The 13,971-nt window shown below is 39.0% G+C and overlaps 1 protein-coding gene across 8 annotated transcripts in view; it reads left to right on the top strand.

The window, feature by feature from the left end:
• The window catches only part of SNCAIP (synuclein alpha interacting protein), a 95,465-nt gene extending 81,858 nt beyond the window's left edge, over positions 1-13,607 (top strand). For 7 of the 8 annotated variants that reach the window (XM_072860418.1, XM_072860417.1, XM_072860416.1 and 4 more), the window contains exons 9-11: positions 2,960-3,052; positions 5,564-6,626; positions 13,023-13,607. In XM_072860418.1, the coding sequence (XP_072716519.1) occupies positions 2,960-3,052; positions 5,564-6,626; positions 13,023-13,028 (1,162 nt within the window). In that variant the 3' untranslated portion in view covers positions 13,029-13,607. Of the gene's footprint in view, positions 1-2,959; positions 3,053-5,563; positions 6,627-8,326; positions 8,398-13,022 lie in introns of all 8 variants that reach the window. The other variant, XM_072860423.1, reaches the window with a different exon arrangement.
• Positions 13,608-13,971: the final 364 nt, after the last annotated feature.

Raw genomic sequence — 13,971 nt, 5'->3', positions numbered from 1 at the left:
GTTTGGGCTTTCCTGGCCTGAAGAGACCAAGTCAGAACTAATGACATAAAATTAATGCTGCCCTAGACTTCTTTTACAATGCTACTTGATGACAGACCATTCTACCTGCATTTCCAAAGGGTTGCACTGTCCTACTTTTAAGTATGTGCAAAGCAATTAATGCATGAGACACTTGTTGATCTTTTTGATACTCTATCAAGCCAAAATCTCTGGGAAGGCAAAGATCAAAGCAAACCATGAGTAAAAAGATGAAGATGAGAAAGTGGTTGAATGTCCTCTGTTGCCATCACTTTTCTGTGTTCTGTAAACAAAATCCACGATTTTCCTGAAACTTCATAGGAATAGCTGTAAAAATAGCTGAATGAAAAATTATTGTAGTGGTATGGTAAGGTGTGTGCAAGTTGCTGATTTGTTTGGGGGTTTTTTGTAGTAGTAAGTGTTATACAGATGTATAGTAAGAAACCCAGTATAAACTTGATAATGTGTGTCTCTTTTTTACTTAGTTAAGCTGTTTTATTTTCTGCTTTGTAGAGTGGCCATTCTTGTTTTATTTGAAACAAAATGGAGAAGTAAGGCAACATACTATGAAAGATACTTCAGTAGAGCCCAGTGCCTCAGCCTGTTCCCTGTTCAGTTACTGAGCTCCCTGATTTCATTAGGAGGTAGCTGGGGTCCACAATTGTTTAAGTAGACACAGAAGGGTCCTTACATATTACTTACTGAGAACATTGTCTAAGCTAAGACCCTGAGAATTTGGGCATTAAATATTATAAGTAAGTAGACCCTCTTACCCCTGAAGCTACACTGATCTTGTCTCCTAAATCAGTCTGGTTTTTATAGTTAGCAATATTGCTATTCCAAGAAGTTGTGATCCCTGTTTTCAATGTTATCTTAGATATATATGTGTATGTATAGATCTTTAGGAATAGTGCTGGCAAGATGTGTGGGTTTCTGTGAGCTATTTACTAACTAGTTAAACTGTGAAAATGGAGAAAACATTAATTCTTTTAGCACCATAAAATGTTTAAGTGGAATGAGAACATTAACTCAGCAGAAGAGGTGTCAGAGATTTCCATTAAGGCTAAAGGCATAAGAAAGTGTTAGCTACATTATTTAGATATTTAGAAATAGAACTTGAAGGAAGCATAAAAGGCAAGTAAAACAGATAAATTGCATCACAATCTAATCTCAAATGAAAATTTCCCTGGCTTTTAAAAGAGAATATCTGGGGAGTTGTAATATAAGCCAATGTTGACAGATGGTAGGAGTAATTTTAAAATAGTCTAAGGAAGTGTGTAGGCAAGAGGAAGGAAGACGGAAAATTAAAGGAAGAAATGATCTACATAAAGCATGGTTGTATTGTAAAATGTGATGTCAAGGCAGTATGTCAAGATCCCACCTTTATTTCTGTAGCACTTTTCAGATCCACTTTGATATGTTAAAAGTAAAATGTTTGTCTTCTGCCAACCCTGCAAGTACGACCCCTAGTCTAAAAAGTCATCTGGATTATTTCTGGCTTTGACTTTGCCAGTTATAAAGACTGCATTTGGAACTCAGCTAACTCTTCTGCTGATGGCATGTGAACGAGGAAAGAGTCCAGCTCACTGGCGGAGAACTGTATTAATTCTGCAGATCCAATAAGAATAAAAGTACTAAAAACATATTACTTCTACAGCAACAGAAGCAGAGCCTGGGAGAAGCAGATAAAAAGTCATTTTCACATGGTCATTTCATCAGGACCAGGGAATAAAACCAAATGTCCCAACTGTATTCCAGGTGAAGGATAGCATATGTATAGTAACAAAAAGCTGTAAATCTCTTGTTTTGTCGTAGTTTCCCAATAATTCTGTCTGTGCAGTGTTTAGAGGCACGGGAACTTACAGGTCACTAAACAAGACCGAATGTTATCTGTGGTGGTCAACAAGCTAAAGGGGTGTTTTGATGTTAGAATGGCAGGTCTAAATTGGATGGGAGAGGGAGAATAACTTTTTGTGGCAAATTGATCTATTCCTTCATTTTTGTAGAACTACTTGAAGGTTTGCAGGTTATCTTGTTCAACTGAGTCCTTCCTATGGAAATAAGTATGTGGCAGGATGACAGAGATGGTGGTTACAGTTCTATGGTAAATTGAGTTTCTAGCATGGAAGTCACTTTTATATTACTAATTAATTATATCTACTATTACAATTTTTTAAACATTGGTCTCTAAAGTTATTTACAAAGCAGTGTAGATCGCAACACCATGCTGAAAGTGATAGACTGCAGAAGGTACAGCACTACTGAGCATAACGTGGGTGCAGAGCACAGCTAGGACCTTTGGTAAGGTTGGGCAGCAAGCAGATGTGTTTTTTCCTACTCCCCTGAATACACAGAGGTCATACTTAGCTCCATCCTGCAGCTGAAGAAGATTAGACCAGCCTTTCCCAGTGGGCAAAGGCTCCTCTCTGGGTTCACTTGCAGGTGGAAAAGGAGAGAGCAGTTGTCTGAGCTATCATTTAGCTGAGTAAAAGCCATCCACCAAATGTAGGAAGTGACTTCTTACTCTGTACCTTTCCTCTTCCTTTACACAAACAACTAAGAACCAAGTGGCTCTAAGTTTGCTCTGCCATATCTTTGCTTCTGGACTATTATTTTCTGTGAGTCTCTCACTTCCAATGAACTGCTGCTTATGATCCCACAGTTGTCCTTATATGAAGTATAATAAATAATCTCTGACAAGTAAGCATCTCTCAGTTGGTCTTGTACAGTGATCACAAAATGTCCACAGGGATTCAGAGACAAGTACAAACTCTCTGTTTATGCTATTATTTATAATTTCTCTTTCTATTTACTATGTAAAGTATAGGTGAAGAGGACTTCTTTTTTGAATAGAGTTGAACGGGTAGTATCAGTTATCCCATAGCTTACTAATGCTGACAGTTTTACAATTCAAAGTAAACAGACTTACATTTTCTTGCAGGCAGACAGTGGAACGTGTGACATTACAGAACCAACTCCAGCAGCTTTTAGAAGCCCAGCGGTCAGAGGGCAAGTCACTGCCCATGTCCCCAAGGTAAGGTGACTGGAACTGTGCTGCAGCCTGGATTTGCACAGTTTCATGGTACATCGGTTATCAGGAGAAGCTGTGACCTGTCTAAATGGTAGATGTGTTCTGTAAAGTAAATGTGTTTTTTTACCTCGTGGGCTTGAAGCTGAGCTTCTAGAATATGACAGTGTGTAATGTTGTATAAATATTGGAAATTTTGAGTATGAAATGAATAGTCCCTGTTTCCCAACAGAGTGGAAATCAGATTTACAGTGGAATAGAGTATATTTTGTATGAGATGAATAGCAGAGGATCCTAGAAACCCCTAGGAAACTTATAAAGTTTGACCTTGTGGTGGTCCACCGTACATTACTGCCAGGAGTAATTCATAAAGCCAGTTACCAACAAAACCTGCTTTCAGATTAATAAGACTCCTTACACTCCTTAAATCCTATGCCTGCAGTAGCTTGTATGAAAAGTCAAAACTCCAGAAATTTTATGTATTGTTTACATATCCTGTCAGAAGTCCAAGAAATAGACACAAAACGAGTAACAGTAAAGAGGAGGAAAATAAAGGCACAGGACTGGATGTGGAGTCTGCTAACATATCTCTCTCACTTCTGCCACAGACTTCCAGTGTGATGCATGGAAGTCAAGCAAGCACACAACTTCTCTCTGATAGCAATATGAAGAAGACTTTGAAAGGAATTAAGTAACTCACATGCAAATAGGACTCGTTTTATCATTAGCTTCTAATTCACTTCCTCTCTGGAAGACATATACAGCGCTTCTCCTTGTTTCAGAGTTGTTAGGGAGCTACATATGTGTTAAAGTATAAAGCCAGCATAAAAGCTTCTGCAGGCATTGATGGTCAGAGCTTTGGGTCATCAAGTAGGAACTCGTAGGATCAGTGACTGCTTTTTTTCCATTCTCACAGAATCTCAAGCGCTTTTCTGGACAAGTACTCCATGTCCCTGAATTTCTTGTGTCAGTGTTTCAGACAAGTGCAAATAGTTACAGAAGTAGATAACAAAGACATTAGGATTGGAGATGCATTTGTGTAAAGGAACTTCAACTAGGAAAGGGCTGTAAACTCTAAACTCCTGCTGAAGTACAAAACCACACCAGAAAGAGTTATTTTGTCCTTTTTTTTAGAATGATGGTCTTTGTCTTCCCTGTCTGCCAGCTCAATAGGGACAATGGGACCAAACGCTGGCTTCCAGCTCATTTGGTTTCTGTGATTTTTGCTGACTGGTCTTTCCAAGTGGTCTCTCATCTGAGTACTGGTGAGCACCAAGACTGTTTTACTTTCAGTATCAGATAAGATCAGGTGAGAGCAGATCTCTCATCATTCATTATCCCTGTAAAAGAGTAGGTTTCAACATCTTTTCATTAAGTGAGCAAGTCTGAAAAGGATACATTATTTAAAATTTTATTTCATTGTTGGCTACTACTTTTCCGTCCAGCTAGAACTCATTTGTGGATATTATCATCATCCAAGGAGCCAGCAGCAGTTCTAAGAGAACTTATCCTTTTCAGTAGGAACGTCTGTTGTAGATACATGCATATTCTTCAGTGTCTGTTTCGGTTTGCCACAGGAGAAAAAGTGCAACATGAATTGAAGATGAGATAGCTAGTATAGGCATGTGAATTTTGTACACTGTGAGAACTATGGAGTCATCAGAGTAGAATTTGCTTGTGAAAAAAGAAATGAAATTTATGAATTCACTGCCTCACACTAACCGTAATTTTGTCACCTTACCCTTGCTTAGAGGAAAAGTGGTTTAAAATAAGAACATGGAGTATTATGAGCTCTGGCATACGTCACGGGGAAAGAAACAGTCTCTGTAATTTACGTTCTTTGCAAATCAGACTTACTTGAGATTGCTGTTTCCTTGCTATATAACATTTGGAGTTCTAAATTTAATTTATTATTCTAATAGTATTGAAATAAATTCATGTCACCTTTCTCATGCTTTTCAGCATGTCATATCTGAAAAGGTTTTGAGTGCAAATGGCCCTAACTTTTTATGAAGTCTTACATAGCGATTATTAATACCAGATGAAGTTTAGATTTATGAAATCATTGCTATGCAGAGAGCTGGTACTTTTGCAGTATTTAGAATAAGCTACTTCTGTATTATGATGTGACTTGGATAGTAGGCATTTGGCCTTGTGGGTTTTTTTCGCCTTTTAAAACATGTCAACTCCCACAAATAAGAAACAGTAGTTTCTCTAAAGCTTTCCTCAGAAAGTCATCTTTGACATTGAAATAACCATTCTAAGTTTTGATTTTAAGGAGTTTTCTCTGTAAGAGAAAGTGAAGAGATGCAAATCCCAATTAGGAGTAGAAGCAGGGTTACATCCTTCTCTGTGTAATCTTCGCTGTGGCATCATAGTAATGAATTCCACGTGAGTAGCGATGAAGAGGAGAAGTAACAATAAGCTGAGACAGACACGTACACTGGAAATGGCAGTTTCACATTTTATATGTGCATTAATTTGGCTGTGGTATTTCCTCCTCTTTTTTTCTTTAAGCTCGCCATCATCTCCTGCTTCTGGCAAACCCCAGTGGAAACCATCTGAAGCAGATGAATTGTCTCCACCAAAAAGTAAATTGAACACCCAAGATGGGATTCAGATTCTTGGCAGCTTGGGAACCTCTAGTCACACTCGAGCCAAGATAAAAGATGAGGACTCAGATAAAATCTTGCGCCAGTTGTTGGGGAAGGAAATCTCTGAAAATGTCTGTATGCAGGAAAAGCTGACTTTGGAATTTCAGGATGCTCATGCATCCTCCAAGAACGTGAAGAAGATTTTGCCAGAGAAAAGGGAGCTGAAGTTGGCCAGACTGAGGCAACTGATGCAAAGGTCGCTCAGTGAGTCTGACACAGACTCAGCTAACTCTGAGGACCACAAGAACACCCCTGTGAAAAGAACTGACAAACCAAGGCCTCAGCCCATAGTGGAGAGTGTTGAGAGCACAGAGAGTTTGCACCTGATGATTAAGAAACACACTTCCGCAGCAGGACGCCGCTTCCCTTTTGGTATCAGGGTCTCTAAGTCAGTGGATGGCCACAGTCCTTCCCCTACTTCAGAGAGCAGTGATCAGGATAATGAAGCCCCATATCAGTCTGGTACTGTACCTCAGAGCCAGTTTTGTGGAGACAACTCTCCATCCAGCACGGACAATGCCACTGCTCAAAAGGTTGCCACCAGCCCTAAGAGTGCTCTCAAGTCTCCATCTTCAAAGCGCAGAACCTCCCAAAATTTGAAACTCCGAGTAACTTTTGAGGAGCCTGTGGTGCAGGTGGAGCTAGCAGAGTCAGAACTAAATGAGGAAAAGGATAAAGAGCGAGGCAAAGGACTCGTGCGGGCTCCACCCGGCTCTGGGGAGCCAGCGGGGGACCAGCTGAAAAGGCCTTTTGGAACCTTTCGGTCCATAATGGAGACACTGAGTGGCAACCAAAATAACAACAACAACTGTCAAACAGCAAACCTGATCAAAACCTCATCGACGCTGCCTTTTACCTCATTAGGAAGGAAGACAGCAGACAGCAAGGGAAATCCAGCAGCTCTCACAAAAGGAAGAAACAAGCCAGTGAGTGCACTGAAAGGAGGAAGGGCCTTTTTTTTCTCTTGTCTTTTTAAGTAATGAATAAGTTTGACAGCTTCTTCTTCCTGCCTTTCTATAGCAAAAGGATGCACACAAATACTTTACTGTATTTGACCTGTAGATAGCCCATCCACTGTTTTAATTTTGGAAGGCTTTTCCAAGGAGTGGCAGGTATTGCTTGTGTACAGAGTCCGTACTCTTAGTGCACATGGTTCACATGTTCTGTGTTGAAAGCTTTCCACAGAGGCGTGATTCACCTGGAAATGATGTTTGATGTTGCTATGAGTGACAAGTCATACAATGAGAATGTCACACTTGAATCCATGGGATTTCTGAGGAGTAAATAACTGAAGGACTAGCCCTGTCCAGTCCTATAGCCAAGACTGATGAAGCCAACAGGATAAAAATAAGTGGTAGAATATAAAGCTCAGAATAGTAGAATATAAACCTCTCTTCATAGCAGAGAGTCTTCTCGTGGCAGGGCATATGGCTGGTCTGTAGCGAAGTGTACTGGATCCAGATCATCCCCTCTCTGCGGTGAACAGAGTGCATTTTCTGGGATCCCAACAGAAAGGGGTGTCTCCAGTTAGGAGGCTGGCTCTCTTGTGTGAAAGAAAGGAGAAAATACTTTGAACAAATGTATCTTCCAAGAGAAAGGAAGAGATACTGAATGAAAGAGACAGAGGTAGGAAATACTGTGAGCGCAGTGTTTGTGGAGCGGAGAGAAGTGCGAGCATCTGGAGATACAATAAAGAGTTGAGTGAGAGGGAATGGTGGATGATTTAGTCCTCTGTGAAAGACAGGGTGGGAGGGAAGGGGTGGATGGAAAAACATGAGGCAAAAGAATAATTTCAAGATGAAAAAAACGACATAAAGCAGGCCAAGAGAAGGAGGAGGAATAGTGAATTATATACTGTAAAAAGTATGACAAGGTAATGGGAGAAAAACACAGGAAAATCTTAGGCATAGAGGAGGCAAAATGAGTATGGAAAAGAAACAGTGGAAAGAGAGAACTGGGAAACAGTGAGCAGTCCATATTAGTGGGTACTGCTAGAACAGTAGCGCTATAGCAGAATGTGAAATGAAATGAAAAATTCAAAGGAGACCTAATAGGCTATATTGAAGTGGGACTGCATTTATTAAAGTTTACTCAGAAACACAGTATGAACTACTGATTTGAGCCTTTAAAGACATGCACCACCTAGTCGAACAGCCAATTTAACATAGAAGTATTTTCATAACACAGTGGCAATTCTTTTCAAAAGAGTGATTCAGATTTTATAGTGACAAAGGAAAAGACAGTCTATCTTCAAAGATGTTCTGATAGATTGCAAGATCATGAGCAGTTTTCATAGTTCCCTAAGAAATTTGAAGAGTTGGATGAGGTAATTCTAACAATATTGATGTTTGCACTGTAAAACCTGTGTTGTCTGTGGAAGGGTTGTGTTTGCATGTCGTTGTTGCCAACATCAAAATTGTGGCAAGAATACATTTTCATACCAATCCAAAGGACCACAGCACACATCTCAATGAGGTAACAGATTCAGCCTCATTTGCTAACTCAAAACGAAATCTGTTAAAATGTTATTGCGGCTATTTGACTGCATGTTTTGGTAGACTTCCATGTTATGCATGTGGTAAGCTCAGTGCATGTTTTTAACTGATATGATGTTGTACTTCCTTAGGGTCCTTACTTCAGCTACACCAGTCTTTCCTCTAGCACGTTGAATGAAGAACTTCCATGTAACTATGCTTGGTATGTGCTTATGCATGGTGATGTTTAGCATCTCTGTTGCTTTGTTTTCCCAAATTGCATGCATTTGCTAACATTATTCTAACTGAAATACTGGAATTGATTGATGAACAAGAAGGGAAATAGATGAACAGATGAACATCTAAATTCCTAGAAAAGAAAATTTATGATGGATTTCTGCTGATGTCACCATTGAACTGGCTACAGGATTTCAGTTCCAAGCAAGTATAGAAAGTATTCATACTCGTAAATCCACCAGGGAGTATAGCACACTTTGGCTGAGTACTCAGCCTCTGTTGAATGAAAGTCAAGTACCAGATGAGAATGGAAATTAAATTTCCTCTCATGAGGAGAGCAAAAAGACCACAGTTCATCTCTAAATGGAGAGTACAGAGAACATGAGGTAGAATGCTGTAGTTTAAGTCTAGTGCTCTCCTATTTTCACACATTTTTCATACTCTCCCTCAGACTTTGAAGGTAAATCTGGTTTTTAAAAGTCTGATAACTTTGACTGTGTTCAAACTCCTTAATTTAGATGTGTTCCATCAGGGCTATTCAGGCAGATAGAGACCAGTGCCTCAAGGTCCATAAAGACATGTTGGAAAAAACAACATTTGACAAAATGTGTGTTTATTTTATAAACAAATGCTTTGTGAAAATTACCTGTCATTTTTATTCAACTCTTAATACTCACAAATTCTTGTGATGACAATTTTTTTCTGATAAACTGAGGTGTAAATCCTTTCATTAGGCCTAGAAATGATTGCTATTCACACCAAAATTATACATTTGAAGATAGTTCCAGGAAAATTATAAATTAGTCATTCTGCAGTTCAGGAGCCTAAATTACTTTCAAGTTACTCTTTTCTAAATGTCTAATAATTTTTTTTGTTCACTTGTTTTCTAATGCCAGGACCTTCCCATACTTAAAAACTCAATTTCCGTAATGGAAATGGGAGTCTTGTTCTGAAGTCATCGGCACAGTGTATGTGAAACCAGAAACAGAACTCTAAGGTTTCCAAGAGGTTTCATTCTCTCCTGAAAACAAAGAGGGAAATTCCAGTGCAGAAAACTGACTGCACAGGAGCAGTTTGAGGGAGCATCAGTGGGCAGCCTCCAGTCAAAACACCCAGCTGCCTGTCCAGACCATGGAGTAATACAAAACCATTAATCTCATCCTTCAGTTAGAGCCGTCTCCTGGATGTAGCCAGTTGTTGTAATTTGGTATTGCCTTGTGTAGATGCTCTTGTGTGAGAAATCTCTGGCAGCATGGCATTCCCCAGAAGCAGCGAGAGACAGGGAAGTTCTGGCTGCCACTGCAGAGCTGCAGTCACCTGCTGGGAAGGTGAAGGTTGCACCTGAACTCCTGGCTATCCCTCCAGGCACTGCTGATCCAGGCACTATGTCCTGAAGCTGTCCCCGTGGTGGTGGACGTATGGAAAACCAGAGAGTAGGAAACAAGGAGCAGAGTGCACTAGGGGCACAGCTTGAGGAGGCTGTTATTGTACCCACAGATTAGGACAGAAGTGGACAAATTGTGTGCCAGAGTCTGTGGCACGAGATTTCCAAAAATCACGTAAGAACGGAAGATGTATTGTGCTTTTCAGAAATCAGAATGCAGACCTGAAGGCTCTCAGAGCTTCTAAGCCAGCCTTCGTGATGCCTTTTAGCATGTGTTGTGATTTTTGAATGGCAAAATGGGTGCCTGTCGTTAGTCCACTGCATGCTGCCCTGTAGCCTGTGAAATTTAAATAACAGAAGAACATCACCATCACATGCACTACAAGCCCCTGGACACTGTCTGAATTTTCCCTGGATGGCCTGGGGACACTATGTAATTACCATTTCAGAGCTATTGTGAAAAAGAACCTTTCTGGAAAACAGAGCAGTCTTTGGTGTTTTAAGCCTTTGTGGATTGTTATATTTGGGGTTTATATTTCTGGATACAGTCCCAAACCCATTTTAACTCTAGGTCCTTATATAGGCAATTTTATTAGCATCTTCTGAAATCTGAAGTCATTATACACAATCTACCTTCAGTCAGATGACATTCCTGTCCACCAGTTTCCAGCTTCTTTTACTTCAGCTTCTGTTTATTTCGTTTGTTTTATTTTTTCATTCAAAATACCCAAGTACATCAAGGCTTTGTAGTTTAGTTTTTCAAATTGGTCACAGCTTAATAGTAGAGGATTGTATTAAATTTTCTAGTGTCCTTTTAAAATTTGATATACCCTATTTTTCTTAAGGCCTTAGAGTAAATTTCGGATGTGCTGGATGGGTTGGGATATTTTTTCCCCTTTTGAAAAGATTGGCTAGGTTTTTTGCGTATTACGACTCCAACCAAATGCTTGTAGTTTTTTCCATCTTACATGTATGCCAGTGAATGGTTCTTTCCCACACTTTAAATCATCTGAGATCTGCAGTACATTAAAGTAAGCACTAACTCACCATATCAATACAAACCCCTGTATTAGCTGCAGCTATCAACAGCAAAAATCGCTTCATATGTCAAGGGCAATCAGCAGAATTCTGTCAGGTTTCTGTCACATAGTAAACTGGGCATGCTTCTAAAATAGTAACTGGATCTACCTAACAGATATCCCACTGCCAGACCTAGTGCTGGATAAATTACAACTTCAAATATATACTCTAGAAAAAGGATGCTTATCTGTATGTCTAATAAAATAGTTATGATTCAAACTAGTACAGTATAAAATCAATATGAAAGTAATTTAGGCCTTGTCCCAGACAATTTACAGTTGTTCTGTTGTGAACTGTTATGATCATGCATCAGTGCCTGTTGCATGAGGAGATGTTTAGTATTTCTGTGGTGACACAGGCACGAGAAGATACTAGAAATTTGGTTAGTAATTAGTAATATTGGTAATACATTTCCTTCAGGTCAGTAGGCACAGTTGTAAAAGGCATGTCTGTTCAGCATTGTCATCGAGACATCTGCGTTAGCTAAAAATGATTGTCTTTGAGGTCACAGTGCAACTGTAGAGCTGCAAAGTGGGGTCTTTGGAGTGCCTAGTGAGCCTCTACACGGGGGACTCACCCACAGGGTCTTTCAACACTGCAAGTCTAAGCTAATGCAGTAGTTAACTGATGCAAATTATCTTAGCCTTAGAAAGCATCCTATAATAAAGCTCCATGGTTAACACTAAACGTACTGTTGATAACAGCAATGCATGTTAAGTCCCAAAAAGTTGTTATGGCAAAAAGTTAAGTGCTCCTCTTTTACCTCGTCAGACTCAGTCCTACAAATTTTACCTCCCCGGGCTCAATTCTATGTCTTCTGGTCTTGCTTTGGGTATGTGGCAACAGTAATTTAGATGAATGAAGGGGATTTTAAAATAATGATCCTTCATGCTGTCTTATTAGAACCCACAACTGTGGTCCCTGAGAAGGTCAGCTTCTGTTAAATCCTGAAGTCACCACAAGGTTATCTAAGCATCCTAAATATCAGTCTCTTGGGGATATTTCGTTTTTTGTGGTGCTTGTAGACTGGAATAAAGCTATTCTGGTTTACAAGAATCAGGCTTGCAAATATGTGAGTTTAAGGCAAACTTTTTATACACATGCTCTTGCCCTTTGCTGGGGGTTTTTAACCTCCTGCTAGTATCTGTCCTTTGCAGCAACAAACCAGCTGGTCATGATTGTATTGTAGGAGTTTTACTGTTCAGAAGTAATAACTAAAAATGAGCCTTTTAACCTGTTTGAAAGTTGCCGTGGGCTGGATGCTTAATAAAAAATCCTTCAGCTGGAGGGTTATTTGAAGAGAGGGGGAACATACTGGGGATTCAGAACAAGGACATAAGAAAGGAAGTGAAGAAACTGAGTGTTACAAATATTTAGTGTTTAATTTTTCTACTTTAATTGGCAAGCTATCATTTGAGTCTCATACAGAATAGATAGATTTTTAATTTATTTTTTTTTAAATTTAAGTTTACCTAGTGTGGAAATGAAGACACACTATAGAGAAATTATCCTTATCTGTGTATCTAATAAAATCTTAATTATTTGAATTGAGATTTTACCTAAATTCCAATGTTAAAAGACATACAGGCCCTGTGTCAGAAAGAGAATTACTGCTTGCCGTTTTTCCTATGGCCATTGCCACCATCTTTTACTTAAGCAGACACGTAAAGTAAGTCCAATGAATCACCTTCTGAAAGTGTTTATTTCTCTCTGATGGTTATTAATGTGGACTAGATGATTCCCTTACAGGTAGAGTCAGAAACAAACAAGATATGTCTAATGTGTGTTGTAGTGAATCTTTTTATCTCTGTAGTACTTCTCCTTAAAGGATGAGGAATTTTTGGACATTCTGTCCATTATTACCAGAACATTATGGCAGTGTACTAATTAATGCTGTGACTTAAAAAGCTCCTCATCTTCCCATTGGTTCCAGTTTTGATTTCAGAATAGGAGCTACAAGAAAGTCAGTAAGAATCCACAGTATTAAGTATTTTGTGTACTATATGTCTAGAGAAATAAGCCCAGAGAGAAAGATTAATTCAGAGTTCAATACTTGCAAATGGAATAGAACAGGGTAAACAAACAGAAGGCAAATCCTTCTATATTGTTAGTGTTACTATGAGTAATTTTCTTCTTTTTCTCTCCAGGCATGATGACATCGATAGGAAAAGCCAGAAATCCAACAGTCAAAAGAGTACTGAAGAAACAGAGCTGCAGGAATTCTTCCTCTAAACCACATCTCATGATGTCTCACTTTGTTTGAAATACCTGAAATATATCCTTTTGAAACACTAATATGAGACATACTCCTCACCAGCACAACAGCAGCTGTTAGGATGCCTTAATTTGTAGCAGTTAGACCATATACAAAACTTTTTCATGATATATGTGTATATGTAACTTGTTTGTAAGCTGTGCTGTGTAAAGGCATGGGTGAGCAAAAGTAACAATTTGAAAATTGTTATGACACAGGCAACCTCCAAAATGTTTGTTGGGCCACAGAACACATTTTGTACTTTGTGTCTTGCATGGATATACTGTCATATATCTTTATTTCCCTTTGTCAATGGCATATACTGTCAAAGTTTCAGCCAGGACTCTGCCGGCTCAGCTCCTCAGTGAGACCAAGGCAAAAGCATTGATTTTTTTGAGTATGTTTTGTCTGTTGTTATTTCTATTTTTTGTAAAAAGGAAATAAAGACTGTGTTAATAGGACACACTGAGTGTAGATACATCTCATACTCCACTGTTTCATCTTTTGACCTTTAAGTGTCTTACTGGTCTTTTTGGTATTCATTTGATAATGAGACAATGTCCAGTACCAGGATTTCAGTTCAGTCAATCAGTTGAGTCAAGAATTGCTTTAATATTTAGTGGTCCTTTTCAGCTTTAAAATGTGTTGAAATAAAAGGAAAGCATAAATGCAATTTTAAATTACCATTTATTGTTACTTGCCAAACACTAGCAATGTGTTCAGCTCTGTTCAAATTACCAAGTAATCTGTTAAGACCTAGTCCATATTCTCTCAAAGCTGTCATGATCCTTTTATTGAATGTTCTTTGAACCTTTCAGAGAAAATGCAATCTCTTACCGAAT

Source organism: Ciconia boyciana, chromosome 4 (genome assembly GCF_034638445.1).
Source record: "Ciconia boyciana chromosome 4, ASM3463844v1, whole genome shotgun sequence".
Classification (NCBI taxonomy): domain Eukaryota; kingdom Metazoa; phylum Chordata; class Aves; order Ciconiiformes; family Ciconiidae; genus Ciconia; species Ciconia boyciana.
Note: the sequence above shows the minus strand (reverse complement) of the source record. Positions and strands in the feature narration are given on the sequence as shown.